General features: G+C 37.6%; 1 protein-coding gene across 1 annotated transcript in view; it reads left to right on the top strand.

Annotated features, from left to right (window-relative positions):
- The window catches only part of ANKRD26 (ankyrin repeat domain containing 26), a 69,141-nt gene extending 50,337 nt beyond the window's left edge, over nucleotides 1-18,804 (top strand). Inside the window, exons 21-25 of the mRNA XM_049626640.1 lie at nucleotides 10,406-10,741; nucleotides 11,268-11,485; nucleotides 12,717-12,948; nucleotides 16,662-16,707; nucleotides 18,172-18,804. Of these exons, the coding sequence (XP_049482597.1) occupies nucleotides 10,406-10,741; nucleotides 11,268-11,485; nucleotides 12,717-12,948; nucleotides 16,662-16,707; nucleotides 18,172-18,305 (966 nt within the window). The 3' untranslated portion in view covers nucleotides 18,306-18,804. The remainder of the gene's footprint in view (nucleotides 1-10,405; nucleotides 10,742-11,267; nucleotides 11,486-12,716; nucleotides 12,949-16,661; nucleotides 16,708-18,171) is intronic.
- Nucleotides 18,805-25,800: the final 6,996 nt, after the last annotated feature.

Consider the following 25,800-nt stretch of genomic DNA (forward strand, 5'->3'; position numbering starts at 1 on the left):
CTTTCAGCCAACTCATAGCTATGACTCTTCTAGAAGGCGCTTATCTCCTGAATCCCCAAGCCAGAGACTACCTGGGTTAAGTTTTTTTTTTGGGCAGGGTGTGTTCTTTTTTATTAACTTTATATTTCATTTTTTAAAATTTACATCCAAATTAGTTAGCATATACTGAAGCAATGATTTCAGGAGTAGATTCCTTAATGCCCCTTACTCATTAAGACCATCCCCCCTCCCACAACCCTTCCAGCAACCCTGTTTGTTCTCCATATTTATGAGTCTCCTCTGTCCCGTCCCTGTTTTTATATTATTTTTGTTTCCCTTCCCTTATGTTCATCTGTTTTGTCTCTTGAAGTCCTCATACGAGTGAAATCATATGAATTTGTCTTTCTCTGACTTACTTATTTCACTTAGCATTAATACCCTCCAGTTCCATCCACGTAGTTGCAAATGGCAAGATTTCATTCTTTTTGATTGCCAAGTAATACTCCATTGAATATATACACCACATCTTCTTTATCCATTCATCCATTGATGGACATTTGGGCTCTTTCCATACTTTGGCTATTGCTGATAGTGCTGCTATAAACATGGGGGTGCATGTGTCCCTTTGAAACAGCACACCTGTATCCCTCGGATAAATGCCTAGTAGTGCAATTGTTGGGTCATAGTGTAGTTCTGTTTTTAGTTTTTTGAGGAAACTCCATACCATTTTCCAGAGTGACTGCACGAGCTTGCATTGCCACCAACAATGCAAAAGAGATCCTCTTCTCTGCATCCTCGCCAACATATGTTGTTGCCTGAGTTCTTAATGTTAGCCATTCTGACAGGTGTAAGGTGGTATCTCAGTGTGGTTTTGATTTCCCTGATGATGAGTGATGTGGAGCATTTTTGCCTGTGTCAGTTGGCCATGTGGATGTCTTCTTTGGAGCAGTGTCTGCTCATGTCTTTTGCCCATTACTTCACTGGATTACTTGTTTTTTTGGGTGTTGAGTTTGGTAAGTTCTTTGTAGATTTTGGATACTAACCATTTTTTTTTTTTAATATATGAAATTTATTGTCCAATTGGTTTCCATAAACACCCAGTGCTCATCCCAAAAGATGCCCCCTTCAATACCCATCACCCACCCTCCTCTCCCTCCCACCCCCCATCAGCCCTCAGTTTATAAGAGTCTCTTATGCTTTGGCTCTCTCCCACTCTATCTGATATGTCATTTGCAAATACCTTCTCCCATTCTGTCAGTTGCCTTTTAGTTTTGCTGATTGTTTCCTTCACTGTGCAGAAGCTTTTCATTTTGATGAGGTCCCAGTAGTTCATTTTTGCTTTTGTTTCCCTTGCCTCCAGAGACGTTTAGATAAGAAGTTGCTGCTGGCAAGATCAAAGAGGGTTTTGCCTGCTTTCTCCTTGAGGAATTTGATGGCTTCCTGTCTCACATTGAGGTCTTTCATCCATTTTGAGGTTATTTTTGTGTAATGTACAACTTTTTATGTGAACATGTTTTCATTTCTCTTGGGTATATACCTATAAATACAATTGCTGGTTCATATGGTAACTCTGTTAAACCTTTTTGTTTGTTTGTTTGTTTTTGTTTTTTCAACCTTTTGAGGAGGGGCAGGCACTTGGGTGGCTCAGCTGGTTGGCCGGCTCTTGATTTCAGCTCAGGTCATGATCTCAGGGTTGTGGAATCGAGCCCTACATTGGGCTCTGCTCTGAGCATGGAGCCTGCGTGGGATTCTCTCCCTCCCTCTCCTTCTGTCCCTCTACCCCACTTGTGCACTCTCTCTAAAATAAGTTTAGAAAAAATGTTTTTCAAGTTTAACCTTTTGAGGAACTGCCAGACTGTTTTCCAAAGTGGCAGCAACATTACATTTTCATCAGCAGTTTTTGAGAGTTCCCATTTTTCCTGACTCTTGCCAATGTTTGTCATTATCTGTTGTTTTTATTATAGCAATTCTAGTGGGTATGAAATGGCATCTTGTGGTTTTTGGTTTGCATTTTTCTTATAACTAATGATGTTGAACATCTCTCTTTTATTTTTGAGAGAGACAGTGTGAGCAGGGGAGGGGCAGAGAGAGAGGGAGACACAGAATCTGAAGCAGGCTCCAGGCTCCCAGCTGTCAGCACAGAGCCCGATGCGGGGCTCGAACTCACAAACCATGAGATCGTGACCTGCATCAAAGTCGGACTCCCAACTGACTGAGCCACCCAGGCACCCTGAACATCTCCCTTTTAATGTGATTTTTATCCATTTCTATATCTTCTTTAAGGAACTAATCCATTCTTTTCCCCATTTTTATATTGGATTGTCTTTTCATTATTGGAAGAGTTATTTAAATATCCTACATACAAATCCCTTAGCAGATATGGGATTTTCAGATATTTTCTCATATTTAGTCGCTTGGCCTTTCACTTTCTTGATGGTGATATTTGAAGCATAGAAGTTTTTAATTTTGATGAAGTAAATTTAATCTGCTTTTGTCTTTTGGTGTCATGTCTAAGAAATCATTGCCAAATCCAGTCACAAACATATACACGTATGCTTTTTTCTAAGAGTTTTATCATTTTAGCTCTTAGATTTTAAGGTAATTTTGTATATATGCTATGGGGTAGAGGTCTAATTTTATTACTTTGCATGTGGATATCCATTTGTCCCAGTACCATTTGTTACAAAGACTATTCTTGTTCCATTTAATTGTCTGACACCCTTGTTGAAAATCAGTTCACTATAATGTGAGAGTTTATTTTTAGATTCTCAATGTTAATACATTGATCTATATGTCTATCTTTATGCCAGTACCATATCAAATTTTATGAAAACTCTTTCCTAGTTATCTTGACAATTACCAATCACTTATGTAATAATAAAAAGTCAATGTAGTAGAACTTAACTTTGCTCCTATAGAGATTTTTGCTTCTGGAAGGACCCTTTCGCCAGCCTATGCCTTGCTGACCCCATGACTCGATGTGAAGTCAGGCTCAAAAATATAAAATGCTCTTTCTTTAGTCTGTTCAGACTTTTATTTATTTATTTATTTATATTTTATTAAAAAAAAATTTTTTTTTAGAGCATGCACAAGCAGGAAGAGGGGGCCTGGGGGGTTGGAGAGAATTTTTAGCAGGCTTCGCACTTAGTGTGGAGGCTGACAGGGGTCTTGATCCCATGACCCTGGGATCATGACCTGAGAGTTTGAGGCTCAACTGACTGAGCCACCCAGGTTCCCCTCCTGTTCAAACTTTTAGTCTATCAGTCAGTGCCACCCACTTTCATTTCCATCAAATCTTGGTCATAGAATCTCTTGACTCAGTCTACCATTTACTTCATTATATTTTATTATCTCATAATGCATGGACTAATCCATAGTTTTCACCATCTAGGAAGGAAAAGATTAACTCTGGGCTAGTGGTAATGCAAACTGGTGTAGCTGCTCTGGAAAACAGTGCATAGGTTCTTCAAAACAGTTGAAAATAGAACTACCCTACGACCCCTCAATAGCACTACTGGGAATTTATGCAAAGGATACAGGAGTGCTGATTCATTAGGGGCACATGTACTCCAATGTCTATAGCAGTGCTTTCAACAATAGCCAAATTGTGGAAAGAGCCTAAATGCCCATCAACTGATGAATGGATAAAGAGATGTGGTTTATATATACACTGGAATACTATCTGGCAAGGAGAAAGAGTGAAATCATGCTATCTGTTGCAATGTGGATGGAACTGGAAGGTATTATGCTTCGTGAAATAAGTCACAGAAAAACAGATATCATATGTTTTCGCTCATATGTGGAACTTGAGAAACTTAACAGAAGACCATGGGGGAAGGGAAAGGGAAAAATAGTTACAGAGAAGGAGAGGGGCAAACCACAGGAGACTCTTGAATGCAGAGAACAAATAGAGGGTTGTTGGGGGGGGGGGCGGTGGGTGAGAAGGGAAAGTGGGTGGTGGGCATTGAGGAAGGCACTTGTTGGGATGAGCCCTGGGTGTTGTCTATAAGTGATGAACCACAGGAATCTACCCCTAAAACCAAGAGCACACTGTACACGCTGTATGTTAGCAAATTTGACAATAAATTCTATTTAAAAAAAGAAATGAAAGTGAGGGGATGGAGAAAAATTTATCATGTTAAAAGAAAAAGTAGCGATAATTTTGTCAGACAGAAGAGTCCTTAAAACAAAGACTGTGGGGCACCTGGTGCCTCAGTCATTTGAGCGACCGACTAGGTCTTGGCTCAGGTCATGGTCTTATGGCTGGTGGGTTTGAGCCCCATGTTGGGCTCCAGGCTGACAGCATGGAGCCTGCTTGAAATTTTCTCTCCCCCTTTCTATGTCCCTCCCCAACCCTGTCTCTCTCAAAATAAGTAAACTTAACAAAAAACAAAGACTGTAGCAAGAGCCAAAGAATGCTACTATATCATAATAAAGGGTACAATCCAATAGGAAGATCTAACAATTGTAAATATTTATGCACCCACCATGAGAGCACTCAAGTACATAAAACAATAACAAACATAAAGGAACTAATTGATAATAATACAGTAATACGGTACTTTAACACCCCATTTACACCAATAGATCTTAACAAAAAATCACAAAAAAATACATCTTAACAGAAAATCACCAAAGAAACAGTGGCTTTGAATGACAGAGTGGACTAGTTCGGACTTAAGAGATTTTTTTCAGAACGTTCCATCCTAAAACAGAATACACATTGTTTTCAAGTGTACATGGAATATTCCCAAGAATGGATCACAAACACAAAACAGGCCTTAATTATTATAAAAAATACATGCAGGTTAAATAACATGCGACTACACTGAATGGGTTAACCAGGAAATACAAGAAGAAATTTTAAAAAATATGTGTATGCAAATGGAAATGAAAAAACAATGGTCTAAAACCTTTGAGATGCTGCAAAAGTGGTTCTAAGAGGGAAGTACATAGCAATATAAGCCTACTTCAAGAAGCAAGACCCAAACAACCTAACCTTACACCTAAAGGAGCTAGAAAAAGAACAACAAATGAAGCCTGAAGCCAGCAGAAGAAAGGAAGTAATAATGATCAGAGCAGAGGGCCCTTGGGTGGCTTAACCGGTTAAGTGTCTGACTCTCGATTTTTGGCTCAGGTCATGATCTCACAGTTGTGAGATCGAGCCCCTCATTAGGCTCTGTGCTGGCAGCATGGAACCTGGCTGGGATTCTCTCTCTCTCTCTCTCTTTCTCTCTCTCTCTCTCTCTCTCTCTCTCTCTCTCTCTCACACTCTCTGCCCCTCCCCCACTCAATTAAAATAAAAAAAAAAAGATTAAAGCAGAAATAAATGATAGTCAAACAAAAAACAGATAAAACTGGAACAGATCAGTGAAACCTGGAGCTGGTTCTTTGTAAGATTTAGTAAAACTGGTAAGGCTTTAGCCAGAGTTATTAACAAGAAAATAGAAAAGACTAAAATAAAACCACAAATGTGAGAGTAGAAATAAGAACCAACACCACAGAAATACAAACATTTATGAGAGAATATTGTGAAAAACTGTATGCAAACAAATTGGACAACTTAGAAGAAATGAATTAATTCCTTATAAACATATAACTTACCAAAGTGAAACAAGAAGAAATAGAAAATTTGAAAAAAATCAATAACCAGCAAAGAAACTGAATCAGGAATCAAAAAGCTCTCAACAAACACAAGTCTAGGACCAGATGGCTTCAGATGTAAATTCTAACATGTAAAGAAGAGCTAATACAAAAAAAAAAAAAAAAAAAAAAAAAAAAGATTAATACCTGTCCTTTTTTTTTTTTTTAATTTTTTTTTAACATTTATTTATTTTTGAGACAGAGAGAGACAGAGCATGAACGGGGGAGGGGCAGAGAGAGAGGGAGACACAGAATCGGAAACAGGCTCCAGGCTCTGAGCAGTCAGCACAGAGTCCGACGCGGGACTCGAACCCACAGACAGTGAGATCGTGACCTGAGCTGAAGTCAGACGCTTAACCGACTGAGCCACCCAGGCGCCCCAATACCTGTGCTTTTCAAATTGTTCCAGAAAAACATAAAAGGAAGGGAAACTTCCAAATTCATTCTATGATGCCAGCATTACTCTGATACCAAAACCAGATAAAGACACCACCAAGAGAATTACAGGCCAGCATGTCTGATGAACATGCAAAAATCTTCAACAAAATAAGCAAACTGAATCCAACAATACATTAAAAAATCATTCACCAGGGGCAGCCGGGTGGCTTAGTCAGTTAAGCATCCAACTTCAGCTCAGGTTACGATCTCATGGTTCGTCGGTTCAAGCCCAGTGTCAGGCTCTGTTGACAGCTCGGACCCTGGAACCTATTTCAGATTCTGTGTTTCCCTCTCTCTCTGTCCCTCCCCCACTTGCGCTCTTTCTCAAAAATAAACATTAAAAAAAAATCATTCACTGTAACAAATGGGATTTATCCCTGGTTTGCAGGGGTGGTTCAATATTTGCAAATCAATGAATGTGATACCTCATATTTTTAAAAAAGCATAAAATCATATTGCAATAGATGCAGAAAAACAATTTGACAAACTATAACATCCATTCGTGATACAAACCTCAACAAAGTAGGCTTGGAGGAACTATACCTCAACATAATAAAGGCCATATATGAAAAATGAACAGCTAATATCCTAACTGGGGAAAAACTTCTTAGATCTTGCTTCTAGTTATCTGCTTCTTCTCATTAGCACTGTTGGTTGTTAATAAATTAATCTCAACATTTATTACATCCTACTTTAATGGAGACCAATTTCTCCTATGTGTCTTATCTCTTTTTTTTCATCCACTTTTCAATGTATCATTTTTGTTTTTTCTTAACAAACTCCCCAAAGTTTAGATTTCTTTTGTTCACAAATCTGTTAGGAAAAGTGTGGCCAGGACAGCTAGTCTCTGCCCCGCTCACCTTCAGGTGGGGCAACTGAAAGGTTTGGGGCTGGATCCATTTGAAGATTTGTTCACTAACGTCTGGTTGTTGATGCTGGCTGTTGCCTGGGACTTCAGTTCAGGAGGCAGCAGAAACACTTAAACTGACACACCTAGACCCTCTTTGTGGCCTAGACTTCCTCACTAGATGGGGAGCTAGATTCCAAGTAAGCAACCTGAGATACAGAGCAAGGCAGAAGCTGTATCGCCTTTTGTCACCTAGGTTTGGAATACACACAGCATCATATTCACATATTCTGTTCATTAGGAGCAAATCACTAAGGTTGTTCCATGGTCTTTTTTTTGTTTTTTTTATGGAATTAATATTTAAAACCTATGGACACATTTAAAAAGCAGTATAATTTACCCACTGGCCACAAATGTTTGTATTCCTCCCACCTGAAAAATACACTCACTACCCCCCACCCCCCCAGTACCTCCTGCAAGTCTCAGTTATCATGGCATCAGGTTCAGGGCTTGAGTTCAAGATGTTACCATCTTGGGGCACCTGGGTGGCTCAGTTGGTTAAGCGTCCGACTTCGGCTCAGGTCATGATCTCACGGTCCGTGAGTTTGAGCCCCGCGTTGGGCTCTGTGCTGACAGCTCAGAGCCTGGAGCCCATTTCAGATTCTGTGTCTCCCTCTCTCTCTGCCCCTCCCCTGTTCATACTCTGTCTCTCTCTGTCTCAAAAATAAATAAACGTTAAAAAAAAATTTAAAAAAAGAAAAAAAGATGTTACCATCTTAATCAGGTGCAGTGGGGATAAGGTGCCTGGGTTATGGTATCTAAAGTATAGCCCCTTGAGTGCAAGTGCTCTCAATATGAGGACTTGAGAACTAAAGAGGCAGTTATTTACCACTCACAAATGCAACATTCTAGTCAACTGCTGAAGACTCTCCCGTTCAGAAAAAGATGGGAAGCATCCTAGTCCATAAGAGTTTTGAAATATAGCCTGATGCATGCTGTCAGTTCTTAAGTTAGGACTTAGTCCTAACCACGGGAATACTTTCTCCATGTGTCTTCCCTTTCTTTACTCTTTGAGCTCTTGGTTCCTTCCTTTTCATAAGGAATGACTTGTATTTGCAGCTGTTTTTTCATCCTGCTTCCTCCCTGTGGGACTTCTAAGACCCAAAGGCCTCTTTTCATTTTGCACGATTTGGTTTCTTTTAGTCCAAGCTAGCAAATAGTATGTTTGCTACTGTAATTCTCTTACCTTTTTTGGTTTTCTGTAAATATTACTGGATTTCATGCCGTGTTTTAACAAAGCCAACCTCGCAAGTCCTTTTGAGATAAGCTTTTCCCTTCAGGTTTCCTGTGAAGCTCTTATATGACAATGCCTTTAAAATTCGTCTACTCTTGGGGCTTCTGGCTGGCTCGGTTGGTAGAGCATGTGACACTTGATCTCTGGGACCTGAGTTTAAGCCCCATGTCGGGTGTGGAACCTATTTAAAAAAAAAAAATCTTATACTCTTAAGATCCTTAAAGAAATTTGAGGCACACCTTAAAATCTTTCTGTTTTCCTGGTAGCACCCTGGATTTTCTCTTAACCCAAAAGCCATTTCTTCATTTTGGCAGTATTTGACAGTTCAACATGTAGAGAGGCTGTAAATGAGAAACAGATAAGTCCTGTTGAACCCAGTAAGTCCTGGTTCCTTTCTTTTTTTTTTTTTTAATTTTTTTTTTAACGTTTATTTATTTTTGAGACAGGGAGAGACAGAGCATGAACGGGGGAGGGTCAGAGAGAGGGAGACACAGAATCTGAAACAGGCTCCAGGCTCCGAGCCGTCAGCACAGAGCCCAACGCGGGGCTTGAACTCACTGACCGTGAGATCATGACCTGAGCCTGAAGTCGGCCACCCAACCGACTGAGCCACCCAGGCGCCCCATCCTGGTTCCTTGCAATTGCATAGCCTTTCTTTAGTTTTTCTTTCCTATCCATTTTACTTTCAGATATTTTGTAGCATGACTTCCCTTTCCTCCAGTGTCATTTTCTTCACTTGATTAGAAACCCTTGCTGTCAGCCTCTTCACAGGCCATCAGGTTTCCACTAAGAGTCTCGTGGAGGCCCTTTTTGGGTCTCATTCTTACGCTTTTCTACATCTTTTCAGGTTCCACCTACCTCCTGGTTCAAAGGAAGTTTAGTTTTAGGTTTTTTTAAATAGCAGCACACCATTTTTAGTATCAGTATCTGTGGTAGTAATTTACTGCTTCATAATAAGCCACCTCAAAGCCTAGTAGTTCAAAACAGCATTTATCTTGTTCACCAATCTTTAGTTTAGGCAAAGCAGAGTAGGGCAACTCATTTCTTCTTCATTTGGCATCAGCTGGGATAACTGGAAGCTGGAGACTAGAATCATCTACAGGCTTGTTCATGCATGTGTTTGGCTGTTGAGGCTGGCCTTTGCCTAGGACGTTGGCTAGTCTCAGCTGGATTATCTACATGAAGACTCAGTAGGTAGCCTGGGATTCCTCACAACGTGGTGGCTGGGTTCTAAGGGTGAGCTTCCCTAGAGAAAGAAAGTCAGATGGAAGCTATATCACATTTTCTAACCTGGCCTTAAAAATCACAGCAGTTCTGCATATTCTGTTCACTAGAAACCAGTTACTGAAGCCAGCATATATTTAAGGGGAGGAATTTTCACAAGAGAAGTATCAACGAATTTATAAAACCACTACATCCACTCACTTTGTCTTACCAATCATATATAATGGAAGGAAGTCCTTCCCAACTCAGCATCACTGAAACTCCAGCCAGTTTTGTTGTTGTTGTTATTTAGTATGATCTCTATTTTGTAGAAAGTAACAAAGGATTACAAGATAACAGTATTGAATTAAAATTTTTTTTGCCTCAAAATATATGTGGATCATCCAATTAAATTTTTATACTGGGAGATATAATTTCTTAACCTGGAGAATCATTTCTCCTGGGAATGCAGTTCAAATTAGCATAAAACATTTGCAGTTCAGAAAAAGGCTGTGGCATTAGAATCATTACTTATAGATTCATGAATTAGAGTCTTATTTTCAGAGTCTTGGTATTTTTTGACTCGGGCATACATAAGTCAATATGATATTGCTAAAACTTCTTTAAAAATTATGGAGTGTTAAGATGGGGGGAAGGGCTAAGAGACTTTCTACTAAGAGGGGACTTATTTTATGAAAGATATGAAAGAATCATAGAAAAAGTATAGAATCAAGTGCAAATGTTGTATAGTAAACACAATGATAGCAAAGATCTATTTCAGTAACACCTGATGGCTTTAACTTTGCTCTCGATTTTCTGAGTTGTTAAGGTTCCACATTCTAAGACAGGGAACATTTTATTGCAAATGAATTTATTTAAAAATTTGAGTGCCTGGCTGGCTCAGTTACTCTTGATCTTGAGGTTGTGAGTTCAAGCCTCACACTGGGTGTAGAGATTACTTAAAATTTGAAAAAAAATTTTTGATAGTAGTTTCGAGTTAGACCCATTTCACTCCACTTCCAAACTATATTATTTTATTCATGCAGGCTGATGACCTTACAACAAAACTGGAAACTACATCTTCAAAATGTCTTCACCTGGATGCAAAAAATCAAGTTCTTCAACAGGAGTTATTGTCAATGAAAGCTTTAGGAAAAAAATGTGAAAAACTAGAGAGCAATAGCAAGAAGTTACAACAAGAAGTCGTAAAATTGAAAAGTTTTATGGAAATGAATATGGTAGAACGCAGTCAAGTGGAACAGTATAAACGGGAGATTGAAGAAAGAGCACGACTGGAGATAGTAGAAAAATTAAAGGAAGTCAATCTGTTTTTACAGGTTAATTTATTGATCTGTAATGTGCTTTAACTCATTGCACTGCAAATTATATTTTGGATAGATGTAGTATATAGGTTTCCTCTACTTGTTTTATGGTAATTTGTAGATTTCTAGAGGCATTTGTTCCTCCCTTTAAAGATTTCAGTTTTCATCATTATTCTCACTAAATTTAGAGGATAAGAAAAAATTATGACTTAAACAACTATTCTCACTATTAAGAGGAAAGAAAAAATTATGATTTAAAAATTGTACTGTACTTGGATTATGCTTAAGTTTATTGTTGACTTTTAAAATTTTGTCATTGATTCTATTATTTGAATTATCAGATTGCATGAATACTAATACAAGAATGATTGAACTTTAATTTTATAAATCATAATTCAGTTGACATTGATGATAAATATTTTACACTTGAGCTTTTTTTCATTTAAAATTGCTCTCTGAATCATTGACTCAGAACTAAAGGAAACAGGTATAATTATTCAGATTATAGCTATTTTAAAACTATCCTGTTAATTTGCTTTAGGCACAAGCAGCAGCTCAAGAAAACTTAGACCAGTTAAGAGAAAATGCTCATGCTTCAATGAGAAGTCAAATGGAACTTAGAATTAAAGATCTGGAATCTCAGGTCTCTACAATGAAGACTTCTCAAGAAGATTCTACTAAAACAGAGTTGGAAACATACAGGCAACTCTACCTAGAAGAATTAAAAGCTAGAAAGTCCTTGAGAAATAAGCTGAACAGGTAAGTCAAAACAGAATCATAGACAAGAAATTTAGCTTATTAATTTGCCTCTAAAGCATAATTTCTGTTGAGCCAAGATCATGAGATGAGTAGGAAGTGAAAGCGAACTAGATCGTGTAATTTTGGAAAATGATGTTTCTAAGTGAACTTACTTTTGAAATGTTAGTCCAGGACAGTTTGCATCCCTCCTCTTTTTTTTGGTTTTACCGGACCTCTCCCCCCACCCCGCCCCTTATGTTTTCCATTGATCGGATCTGCTAGTCTTTAAGTGAATTGTTTAAAGCTTTCCCATTTAGAAGCATATTATTATAAAATTGCTTGTCAGAATTACCCTAAATAGAAATGTCAATGAGTTTCTTTTTGGAAGATGACATCTTTAACCTAAAAGGTCAAGTACTACTACTACTCATCCTGGCAGCTTGGTACGTTTATTCTCTTGATTGTGATCTTTGGTATTATTACTAGAGTGGGCCTTGAGACAAACTATCCTCTATGCTTTTTCTACTTTACATAAAGGCATACAGGTGAAATACAGAAAGACTCACACAGGGCTGAAGGGGAGTAGAATTCCCAAAGTGGCTAAAAAGAGCACCATGGTGGGGGAGGGAGGTGTGTGGAAGACTGAAGACAGAAAGGGCAGATTCTGCCTCCAGTGCCTTGGTAACTGTTATAAGCTAATTGCCTCTGTAGCTGTTTTAGTTCTTTCTGATCACACCTCTGCCATCTACTATCTCCCCTAAAGATTGTTGGTCTCAGTGATTCCTCGGTGTCAAATGCTCAGTTTCTTTGAGATAATAAGTGAAATGTACAAGAGTGTTTCGTGAAAGCAAACGCTTGAAAATGTCTTTGAGGGATGGTTTATTTTTATATCTGTAAACAGGTTTACTAAATATAAGTATGTATATATACTGGCATCCTGAAGGATCTTGTCAGTACAGCCATTCCAGAAGACAACAAGTATTATTCATTAAGCCATGTACATCACTGGTAGCCACTTCTCTCCCTTCCCTCATTTGAATTGTTAGGGATCCCCCTGGAAACATAAGTATTTCTTTAGAACAATTTTAAAAGTATAGTTTTAGATAGTGGGTGTGCTCTGTCACATGTTCAGTGTTAAAACACTGTTCAGTGGCAAATGCTATTTACTATTATGGAAACTTACAAAGATGTAAGTCATTTAGGAATGATTAAGGGAAAGAGAAAATGTATTTGTGTTTTTTAATCTTCACAGGACTAATGAGAGACTGTCAGAGATCAATACAAAACTTCTGGTAGAGAGACAGCAGCACCAAACTTTACTCAGCACTCTTACTATGAGGTCAGGCCTGGAACCACCTTATTGTGGACATTTTGAAAATAATTTAGTGCTCAATAGAAATCTTACTCCAAGAGGAAGAAACTTAGTGATTCCTACCTCAAACCCACGGCCGTCATATGACTACAGGGAGACTTCCTTGTGGAAGGTTAGTTATATTATCTGTTTTACTTTGGGTTTCAGATATCTGATATAATTGTTGCTTTTAATTTGGTGAAATTCTGAGTTGTTTAAGTAACTAATACATACGAAGTAAAAATCATAATTATATGTGCTAAGAAAGAACTGAGGTTAATTTTATAATTTTTTGTTTTTTAGTCCCCGGATCTCTCATTTTCAAGGGATACTTATTTTTATTTTATTTTATTGAGAGAGTGAGTGAGTGCATGCAGGGGAGGGGCAAAAGGAGAGGGAGAAAGAAAATCCCAAGCAGGTTTCATGCTCAGCACAGAGCCCAATGTGGGGCTCAGTCTCAAAAACCATGAGATCATGACCTGAGTCAAAATCAAGATTTGGGCGCTTAAAACAACTGAGCCACCCAGGTGCGCCACGAGAGACACCTAGTATTAACTGTATTCAATAAATATAACTAAACTGACCCATTTTAAATTTCTTGAAAAGCTTTCATTTAAATTTGATTTTAGAAAGTAAATGTTATTGCCTGCTAACCACAGGTACACTTAGATGTTTGGACTTACTTTCAGTTGGCAGTGGTTCATAAACATTTGAAAGTTTTACTATAATCCAGTTTTTGCACCCCTGTACATAAGTGAATGATCGGTCTCCAAACACTTAACGACATAATGAATGTTTACTATTTAAAAGAATCCATGGGGGTGCCTGGGTGGCCCAGTCAGTTCAGCGTCCAACTCTTGATCTCAGTGTCATGAGTTCAAGTCCTGCATTGGGCTCTACGCTGGGCATGGAGGCTACTTAAAAAAAAAAAAAAAAAAAAAAGAATCCATGATAAGTCCTTTTTATGAATTAAATCAACTTGCAACACTAAAAAGGTTAATTTCTCTTTTAACTTACAATTTTGGTATTTTCTTACACGAGAATACATCCTTAATTGCTTTCTTATGACACTCTTTTTTCTTTTTCCTTTTTTTTTTTGACTTATAGCACCTTGTTTCAATTTTTATAAAATGTCTTGCTGAGCAATTGTAAAGCATTTCCTAAATAGCTAAATCAAGCAAATATTTGAATCAAGCCATTATTTGAATACTAACAGTTAATGAGAAAATCCTTTTAATTAAAAATTCTTTAAAATTTTTCTTTGAATTAAAATTTGCTGATATATAGTTTTTCCGTGTATAATTTTCTCACCCTCTTATTTTTTTGATAAGTGGAAAGGTATAAATAAAATCACACGTGTTCTTACTCATGGACTTCAAAGCTATTTTCACCATTGAAACACAGATTTTACCTAGAAATAAACATAAAGGTCACAGAGGTAAGTATTTAGGAAAAGAGCTTTTGGGGGAAAGATGCAACATTACCTTGGTAGTTCCTTAAGTCATGTCATAAAAACGTGGTTTATATCTTACATAGTATTTATTAATGGTGATATAAAATTGTTTGAATAAAGCCTTCCCCCATCGTCTGGTATTGAGTTATTAATTTTATAAGTCTGGTATAGTAATGTTGTCCCATTCATTTTATAAGGCCTGAATATAATGCTATTGTCAAAAAAGTGTTATGGTTCCTCAAAAACTTAAAAATAGATATTCATTAATTCCACTACTGCGTATTTACCCAAAGAAAATGAAAACACTAATTTGAAAAGTTGTGTGCATCCCTATGTTTATTGAAACATTGTTTACAATAACCAAAATATGGAAGCAACCTAAGTGTCCATCGATAGATGAATGGATAAAGAAGATGTGTAATATGTATACAATGAAATATCAAAAAGAATGAGATCTTGCCATTTGTGACAACATTGATAGACCTAGAGGGTATTATGCTAGGTGAAATAAATCGGAGAAAGACAAATAAATACCATCTGATTTCACTTACATGTGGAATATAAAAAAACAAGTCAACAAACAGAATCATAAATACAGAGGACACACTGGTGGTTGCTAGAGGGGAGGTGGGTAGAGAGGTATGGACAAAATAGGTGAAGAGGAGTAAGAGGTACAAATTCCAGTTATAAAATAAATAAGTCACAGGAATGAAGAATACAGCATATGGAATATCATCAATAATATTGTATTAATGTTGTATGGTGACAGAGGGTAACTATACGTACAGTAGTGAGCATAGCATAGTGTATACAATTGTCCAATCTGAATTTGTATATTGAAACTAGTGTAACATTGTATGTCAGCTATACTTCAATTAAAAAAAGGTATTAGGGAAAACAGTCTCTGAAAATATTGGGAAACATGTCAGCCAAAAAATTTGTCCTCACACCTAAATTTGTAAAGACATTGGAATCCTTATCACCACAGTGTTGATTATGTTCAGTACACTCTTTTGGAGCCCGTTTGGGGCATTCAGGGAGAGGCTACCTTTTATAAGAAAGATCTAAATAAGAACATTCTAGACAGGAACAGTTGTAATATACAGTTGACCCTTGACCAACATGGTTTCAAACTGTGCAGGTCTACTTTACTTACACATGGATTATTTTTGGATACTGTATAGTACTGTAAGTGTATTTCCTCTTCCTTCTGTTTTTCTCAATGTCATTTATTTGCCCTGGCTTATTCTACTGTACAAAACATGTATGAATCGACTGTTTATGTTACCAGTAAGGCTTCCGGTCAACAGTAGGCTATTAGTAATTAAGTTTTGGGGGGGATGAAAAATTATATACAGGTTTTTGACTGTACCCCACCCCTGTGTTATTCAAGGGTCACCTGTAGTTTGAAATATTCGTACACATTTGATAAGTAGATAACCATAACTTTAATAAGTCAAGTGTTTCAATACTTGGTCCTAAAGTTACAATTGAAAATTGTATATTGTTTTCCTTATCTCTAATTGAGAAAGTTATAAATCAGAAGCTAAGTTTGAAAACTGTTGTAACCCTATATTTTTCCTTTCTTCAAATAGATTTTCTGAAATCTTTGTGTGCATATGAAAAGAAATAAGTGTTTTAGTCATAATACTGATAGCAAAATATTTTAACTCAATTTTTTGCCAGTAGAATTTCCACATGACAGTATGACAGTCCCACTTTCCTCATTTTATATGTATTTAAGAGTCAGTCCTGAAAAATTAATAGCAAAAAGCATTCCTTCAAATTTTGTTTTTCTAAAAGTAAAAAAATGGAAAGCCCATTTTAAGGAACAATTCATTAAGGTAAAAAACTGCTTAAACTTTCATAAATGGCAGTTTTTCTAATAATTTCCAAGTAATAATTCAGTATACAATATGATTCTTGTTTAAACTTTTTTGTACCAGTAAGATCAAACATCACCTTTCAGAGATGATACACATTCAATAGACCAATGTTAATTGTGCTTTTTATCAGATTCACTTAAATAGCATTATATATATATATATATATATATATATATATATAAAAAATATACACATATTATATATACGTATATATATACACACACATATATATACATATATACGTGTGTGTGTGTGTGTATATATATATATATATATGTATCTGTTCTCAATTATCTAAAACTAAAATAGGAATTTATTTTATTTATAAATTGTCCTTTTATTTAAGCAATTGTCCTTCTATTTAAGTGATTGTCCTTCTATTTAAGCAATCCCTAACTTTGGTTTAGTCTCTGCAAGTATTATTTCAAGACCACATGTCATAAGCTATATATAATTCCTACAATGTCTTTTGTTTACACATTCTAAATAATATTTGACTTATTTCAGATGCAGTGGGAGTTGGAAAAAAGTATAACCAAAGCACTAGAAGAAGGTATGTTGCCAATATGTATGAATTTAGATATCATTGATTTCTGAAATAAACTCTAAATAGTGAATGACATCCCTTTCCATTGTTTGGATGATAGATACTACATTCACATTTTTTTGTACATATCTAATAAAAAATGTAAAAGTATGAGCATAATGAAGAACATACTTCTTCCTCATTTAGTCATCATGTTTCATAGCTCTTTTAAAATCTCCCAAAAGTCTAGTGCACCCAGGTGGCTCAGTTGGTTGGCCGACTGATTTCAGCTCAGGTGGGTTCAGGCCCCACAGTGGGCTCTGTGCTGAAACCTCGGAGCCTGGAGCCTGCTTCAGATTCTGTGTCTCCCTCTCTCTGTGTCCCTGCCCACTTGTGTTTTGTCTCTCTCTCAAAAATAAATGAACGTTAAAGTTTTTTCAATCTCCTAAGTCTATATGTCTGTTATTATTTCTGGCAATAATCTTCCTTCACTGGTGCCATCCCTATGAAACTCAACCTGCACAAGTCTCAGCAAATGTGTGCTTTATCAAATTGTTGTTTCTGCTAGTAGTAGAAGACCCAAAAAGCCAAAGTCGTTTTAGTAATGCTTGGTTAAGTAATTATAGGTCCTATAGCTCTCACTTGACAGGTAATGGGTTTAAATCTTCGCTCATTGACTTTGTCATCATTGCTTTTGCCCTTGAGTCAAACTTCAAGTTCCTTAGCATGGAATGAAAACACCCAAATCAGTTTGCTTCTTGCCAGATTATTCAGCCTAGTCTCTCACTATTTGCCCTACTCTGCTGCTTTGCTCTAGCACCTTGTCAAACTAAACTACTCATAATTGCACAAGTGTTCTTCCTCACTTCTAGCTCTTTGTACGTGCTTCTTCCCTCTACCTAGCATACTTTTTCCTTGTCCTTCAGGTGTCAGCTTACATATCACCTTCACCAAAGAGCAGACAATATTGACACAAAACTGGGATATCCCTTCTGTATGTTCCAGTAGTGCTATGTTTTATACCTGTCACTTATACCTGTATACTTGGCTCTGTTTGGAAATGCCCGTTTGATTTTTCAGTTTATAGTTGATGATTGTTCAGGGTAGACTGTGTCCTCATCTTGTAATTTCACCTTGTAATGAAAAAACCAGAAACTCTGATATTTATCCACAATAGCAATTAATTCAGTGTGCAACCCTGAGCAAAATATATTTAATAGTAATCTTGGGTTTCATATTGCAGTTGTATGTAGGTATTTTTCATTTTTCTTAACACTTATTCATGAAGGCCCCAACTTTCCTTTCCTTCCCTTCCCTTTCCCCTGCCCCTTGCCCTGCCCCTTGCCCTTCCCCTTGCCCTTCCCCTTGCCCTTCCCCTTCCCCTTTCCCTTCCCTTCCCCTCCCTTCCCCTCCCCTCTGCTTTCCTTTCTTTCTAACTTGTAGTTAAAAGTATTTTGTATAAGGAATCTAATTCTTTCTTTTCCTTTTCAGCTGCTACTGAATTTGAATCAGGATCCTGTAGAACTCCTTTAGTATCTACTGATGATTCAATTCTAAATCAAGACCTGGTATGGAAAGCGTCACAAGAATATGTACAGATTTTGAACAAAAATTATATGATTTGAAAAATAAATAGAAAAAATTTACTGGATGCTTACAAAACATTTTCATTGTTTCCCAATTGAACACACTATATGGTAAAATCTTGATTAAAGGAAAATGTTTTTGTATCATATGTGTGTGATGAAAATCTGTATAATATTTTAAACTATGTTTCTTGGCATCTCATTAACTTTTAAGCACATTTTGTACGTGGAACCCAGCACTAGAGGGTTTTACATACTTCAGACCACTCCACTACCAGCTGTTTGAATAGCACCCAAACAACCAAGTTGCCATTAATACTTAAGTAGTGTTAATGGATGGCTTTTGTATTTTCCAATTTTTGTTACTATATGTGGACCTAAAGATTTAGGCATTATTTTGATGTATTCCTGCTATGGCTATTGCCAATGTCTGTATGTATTACAATTTTTTATAATGCCATAAAACCTATGTATAATTGTAAACACTGATTCATAGCTCTTTCCACATGGAGAAATAAAATTTGCCTAAGGCTTTTCACCTTTTCTCTTTATTTATTTTTGATTTGCTTTTTGGAAACAAAGAGAAAAGAAAAACTAGAGAAAAAAAAAAAGAACTCCCCCCCCCCCCCACCGCCCCAGAGTCATTATTTGCAAGTAAATTGCTAATGTGATGCCTGATTCCTGTAGTATTTAAATCCTACAAGTCAGTACATTCCACATAACTACCATACAACCTTCACAATCAGAACATTAACTCTAATACACTCAACGCTTGAATAATGGGGTTAAGGGCTCTGACCCCTATGCCCCATAGGCAAAAAGCCATGAACAACTTTTGACCCCCAAAGACTTAACCACTACTACTACCAATAATCTTTTGTATATTATATGTATCATACTATATTGTTACAATAAAGTAAGCTAAAGAAAAAAATACTATGAAGAAAATTAGAAAATATATTTACAGTACTGAATAAAATGTGTGTGTAATCAGTGCACCCATTAAAACTCTTTGGTTCAAGGGTTAAGTATAATTCTATCATTTATTCCTCGTAATTCTTTTTAAGTTTGGTCACTTATCTGTAGTATACGTTATACCAAGGAAGGTCCTGTTCAGAGCCATGTATTGAATTCAGTTGTGTGTCTTAGTCTCTTTCAGTCTAGAACAGTTCCTTTGTCTTTCCTTGACTTTCATGTTTTTAACCTTTTGACGAGTAAATTCCAGTAATGTGGAATGTCTTTCAATGTGGATTTTTCTTAGGTTTCCTTATGATAAAATTCAGATCATACGTTTTTAGCAAGAGTATCACTACAGTCTACTCTTTTCATTGCATCCTATCACATGACCTACAATTTGGATTTGTCCCAATACTGGTGATGTTAATGTTGGCCACCGGAGGTAGGATCTGCCAGGTTTCTCCGCTGGAATGTTAACTTTCCAACTTTACAATTATTTAGTATTTTATGGGGAAGTACTTTGAGACAGGTAGTATCTCCTTTTTCAGACACCCTGTGCCAGGCCACCTCTTCTGCAGATGATGTGCCCCCCTGCAGGTTCTGAAAACCCACACTGGGCTATTTTTCCCCTGTGCAGATGCTTCCCCACCCTGTTCAGTCTGTGTTACTTCATTATTCTATATCATGCACTTTTCAGGGATGCTCTCACTTGAGATCCAACACTGTGCAGGGTGACTGTCCCACACGTAATGCCTTCCCCATTCTGTCTAAGCTCCAACACCTCACTCTGGACCCCCACAACTCCATGCCTCTGTTTCTAGGACTGGGAACTAAAATGTTGGGGATGGGAAAGAAGAAAGGAAGGGCTCCACAGGTCTTTTATAATCAACTTGGCAAGCTCTCCAAAGCCAAGTTTCTGATTGGAATTGCATCGAATCTGGCAATAGTGTGTAAGGAAAGACATTTCTTATGCTGATTTTCCCAAACAACTAGTATTTTAATTGCCTAAGCTTATTCCCCACAATATATTGTTTCTTACTCGAGTATTTTATCTGCAGATTCCTTTGGATTTGGTTCATGCAGCGACATAGAATCTATAAATAGTGGCATTTTTGTTTCTTTCCAATTCCTAGAGCTTTAATTTTTTTCTTCTTTCCTACTACAAGAATGACGTTGAGTAAATGTGAGGATAGTGAGTATTTATGTCTTCTTGAAATTGCAACATGTAAAAGTATTTTTCTATAACTATGTAGATAGTGGGGTTTTGAAAAGTGTAGATCTTTTATTAGTCTCTTAGTTTGCTCTTACCGTTTATAACAGATCACCATCAACACAGTGTCTTAAAGCCATACACATTTATCTCACATTTTTATGGGTCAGAAGCTAAGCAATGGCTTAGCTGGGTCCTTTGCTCAGGTTCTCACAAGGCTGTACCCAAGGTGTCCGCTAGACTGCGCTTCCCCATTTGGGTGCTTCAATGGGGAAGAATCTGCTTCCAAGCCCACCGAGTTTGTTTTTAAGAGAATTTCCTTGTGACTGTATGACTGGACTCATTTCCACAGCTCTTTGCTAGTTGGAGGCTTAGGTCCTAGTGGTTGCCCATGGTTCCCAGACGCTTGTCCTAGTCCTTTTGGGCTGCTCTAACAAAATACCGTAGGCTTATGAAAAAAAGTTTTATTTTTCACAGTCCTGGAGGCTGGGAAGTCCAAAATGAAGGCACTGGCAGATTCAGTATCCAGCGACAGCCTGCTTCCTGGTTCATGGACGCTGGTCTTCCTGCTTGGCGCAGGGCCAAGGGAGCTCTCACAGCCCTCCTTTATAAGGCCACTCATCCCATTCATGAGGGCTCCACCTTCATGACTTCATCATTTCCCAAATCCCCCACTTCTAAATACTATCACGTTGAACATTAAGATTTAACACATGAATTTGGGCAAGTGGCGACACAAATAGTCTAGAGCAAGGCTGTTCCTTGTTCTTGGCCATGTAGACTTAATACACCGCTTAGTTTAGGAGGCAAGGAGAATGTCACTTCAGAGAAGGCTCAGTCCTTGAAGGGTGTTCATGTGATTAGATCAGGTTTGCCTAGCATAATCCCCCTTTTGATGGACTCTGAAGTAACTGAATTATGTCTCCACAATTCCTTTACATTTTCCATATTCTAATAACTAGAGTGAAGTCACAGATCTTAAGAGAAAAGATTTATAAAGAAAAGGTGACAACACTAAAGGGCAGATATTATGGGGTCACTTAGGGTCTTTCTGCTACAAGTATATTAAGGAAGTTCCCTTATGATACTAGTTTCTAAGTTTTGTCATGAATGAATATTGAACGTTAATAGATGTTTACTTCACATCTATTGAGATAATTTTTTTAAGTGTTTATTTTTGAGAGAGACCAAGCAAGCCAGCAGGGGAGGGGCAGAGAGAGAGGGAGACAGGCTCGGAAGCAAGCTCTGAGCTGACAGTGGTGAGCCCAATGCGAGCCCCACGGGCTCAAACACACACTGTGAGATCATGACCTGAGCCTAAGTTGGATGCTTAACCAACTGAGCTACCCAGGCACCCTGAGATAAGTTTTTAAAATATTTGTGAATGGGGGGGAGGGGCCAAGATGGCAGAACAGCATGGAAGTTTTCTGTGTGTCTCGCATCCATGAAATACAGCCAGACCAACACTAAACCATCCTGCACACCTAGAAAACTGGAGGATTAACACAATAATCTGCACAACCTGAACCACAGAATCCAGCAGGAATTTACCCCAAAAGAAAGAGCATAAAGAAACGACAGCCAGGGATTTAACCAACACAGATACTAGCAAGATGTCTGAACCAGAATTTGGAATCACGATAATAAGAATATTAGCTGGAGCCGAAAATAGATTAGAATCCCTTTCTGCAGAGATAAAAGAAGTAAAAAATAGAATGAAATTAAAAGTGCTATAACTGAGCTGCAATCACGGATGGATGCAGAGGCAGCAAGCATGGACGAGGCAGAACAGAGAATCTGTGACAGAGGACAAACTTGTACTCTGTCTCTCAAAAGCAAATAAATGTAAAAAATTAAGATGCATATTAGACAAAAACAGGAGTTGTTTTGTCTTTTGGATGACACTTTGCTTTAAATTGCTTTTTTTTTCTTTTTTGAGGAATACTGATGTCCTTAGGTGATCTTTAAGTAATGATTAATTACTATTACCAGGTACTATAGGCTCATCAGGTTTTACCCTTTTTCATGTCCAGTATATATATTTTTGATTTTATTTTTAATTGGTAGGAGTAGAAAGATGAAAGGTAACTTTAACTGAATAGACTTTTCCTTTAATGAGGATAAGTTACAGGTGGGTGATAAAGAAGAAAGAGATGTGCCTTAGATTCACACAAGACTAGGTTTATTCATAGCTTTCCTACTTGCTAGGTGTTGTGACCTTGGGAGCGTTACGTGTCATCACTAAATATGTTTCCTGATATGAAAAGGAGGATAATAATACATCCTTCAAGGGTGGTTTGTGTAAATTATATTTTATATACATAGCATTTAATTTAGTGCCTGCCATATGCTTATCAGCATCGTTAACTATATGCCTATTTTATTAGCATTCACATTAAAATATTATCATTTTAAGCCTGCAGATAGTTTTTATACTTACTTGACCTCTAGATGGCTTTGAAGTGCACTGTATCAGATTAAGGAAGACATGGGGAATTCTTTTTTGAAATCTTTACCTATTCAGATAAGTGACCTCCACATAGTTTCTTGTTTATCAAAGGACTTTAAATTAGCAACTCTATAATACATTACCCAACTGGGACAAGAAGCTCCCTTTTGTCCCTTCATTTTAGTCTTGGAGATAATTTACAAAGATGAACACTTGAACATGTAAATGGTTGCTTCTGAACAGACAGGCAAGATATTAACCTGATAAAGTATATCGAAATTAGTTGTTTAAATAACTAAATTCCTAAGAGTGAAGTTATCTCTGTTATTTTAGACCAGCCCTCATGCTTGCTGTAAATTATGAATCAACAAATGTAGTCAGGCTTCTTCTTCAGCAAGGTATTGATCCCTTTCCTCAAGATGTATATGCATGGATTGCAGATGAATATGCTTGTATTAAGGGTTTTAGTCTGTAAGTGTTTGTATTAAAATGCTAAAATTACTAAACTGAGGTTTAAAATAATTTAACTGTTAACTTCGTACGTAACAAATGGGATTTCGTAGTTTGGTCAGGCAGTTTTGGAATGGCAGTTGGTTAGTCCACAACATTAGCCAGAAATCAAGCAAAGGACTAGACTAGTTGGAAGTAGAAATGTGTGCAGGATTCTTTATCTCAGGACTTTTGAGACCTTTATCCTTAAGGATCCTAACCTTACCCCTTTCATTTCAAGTATAACCCCTATGCATGGGGTACAAATAATGTTACATCTCTGTGTTTTCTAACTAGTAACTTGGGTCTTGAAATGTTCAGTTGTGTGGAAAACCCTGTACTTTCCTTTGAGAGCTATCTCCTGTACTCTCTCCCTTGAATTTTCCAAGAACCAAAGGAGCACCCTAAGACCAAAGAGACAGTCCTCTTTCACAAGTCGTAGGGAGGGGAAAAAAGAACATCCTGATCATTCTACTGTTCCCTTTGATTCTGTTGCTGCGGCATTGCTGTTGAAACTGGTGCTGCAGTCTGGTCGTGATTGACCTTTGCTCCCAGGATTCCCTTGCTGATCCAGATTTTTCAGTCTTCATGGTGATCCACACTTAGATTTCAAAGTTACAAAGTTTCTTTTGTTCACTGCACATGCAGCACAAATGCTAAGCAGCTATCCCAAAGCACCAGCACCCTGTTCTGGCAGCTGGGCCTCCTGGCTTTTAACCATACACCCCTTTCCCTACACACTCAAAAACCTTATGTGGAACCCATATCTTAGCCTAGACTTTCATTATGAGTTACCCTCTGAGGATCTTGTTTCTCTTTTTTTGCCAGAAGATGTTAGTTGGGACCATTCTAAGCTGTCAGAGATGTTCAAACAATGCTGAAGGAAGAGATTGGACTTCCCTTTCTCCTTTGTTAGATCTGTACCCCTGCCTTTTTTTTTTTTTGAGTTGGGGCTCAAACTCATGACCCTGAGATCAAGACCCAAGCTGAGATCAAGAGTTGGAAGCCCAACTGATTGAGCCACCCAGGTGCCCCTGGACCCCCGCTTTAAATCCTGTGGAGCACCTTTTCTGAGGTCATGGAAGGTGTCATCTTGCCCTTCCCAGAGTCATGAGCATCACCTGGCCTGAGAGGCCATGTTTTGGGTGTAATATCTCATTAAATCCTCTTATCAACCTTGTAAAATAAGGCAGAAAAATACTTGTTTTATAGAGGAAGATTTTGAGCCAAAGAGAAGTGGCTTATCCAAGAACAAATAGCTATTGGTTATAGAGCTAGGATTTCTGAGTCAAAACACTTTCCATAATGGCAAGGTAATTCTAATTATTATTATTATTTTTAATGTTTATCACTTTTGATAGAGGGAGACAGAGTGCAAGCTGGGTTGCGGGGTGGGGGTGATGGTTGTAGAGAGAGAGGGAGACATAGTATCTGAAGCAGGCTCCAGGCTCTGAGCTATCAGCACAGAGCCCGACACGGGACTCAACCTCACAGACCACGAGATCATGACGTGAGCCAAAGTCAGAGGCTCAACTGACTGAGCCACCTAGGTGCCCCAGAAAGCCATATTATTTTAAAAATACATATTAAAAATATGCTATGTGAGAAGTTACCAACTATGACCAAAGCTGTGTCTATACTGAATAGAATGAAGAGGAAAGCTGACAAATAAGATATTCCTTATTTATTTATGTGTCTCCTTCTTCCCCTTCCCCACTCTGTCCCTTTTTTACCATACATGTAGGGGATTTTTAGGAATTTCATATTAAATATGAAATACTGAAGTATGGATTGCAAAAAGTTTGCCTACTATGATGCATTCACCTTCTCTAAGGTTCCCAACACTTTTGGACCTATTCTCCCATTTTCTTTCTCAAGAGTAAGCAGCAAGGTGTAAGAACAGTCATTAGAGCTAGGAGATTGTAATCTAGTTGTAGTTAACCCTTAGAGTAGCATGTATGCCGATGGCACTAGCACTCAGTCTACTTAGGTATCAGTTTCCTCTTTGTGAAGAGAAAAGGTTGGAACAAATGACACCATTGTCAGTTGTATTCTAGAAACTCCTATAAGCTCTCTCTGGACAGAGATTGGAAGGGGAAGGACAGAGGTTACATGGTCAGAGCTCTACCATCAGAACAGCTCTGCTTTAGCATTATTTTTGACTTCATATAAAATTTAATTGGAAATACTATGCACACACACTGGCATGCACATACACACACATACACACACAATGCCCTATAAAGTAGCTTGCATCTCTAAGATCCCCTAGTTTGTGATATTTTATTCAACTTTCTTTAGTTTTAGCAGGGACTCTAAGTGCTCATCAAATAATGTATTTCTGGGTTCTGAGAGACTTATTAAATAAACGCTACCTTAAATCTCTTGAATAAATAAATCAAGAGCTTTAGGATTTACTCATAGGTGTA

The sequence above is a fragment of the Panthera uncia genome, chromosome B4 (genome assembly GCF_023721935.1).
Source record: "Panthera uncia isolate 11264 chromosome B4, Puncia_PCG_1.0, whole genome shotgun sequence".
In the NCBI taxonomy this organism is placed as follows: Eukaryota; Metazoa; Chordata; class Mammalia; order Carnivora; family Felidae; genus Panthera; species Panthera uncia.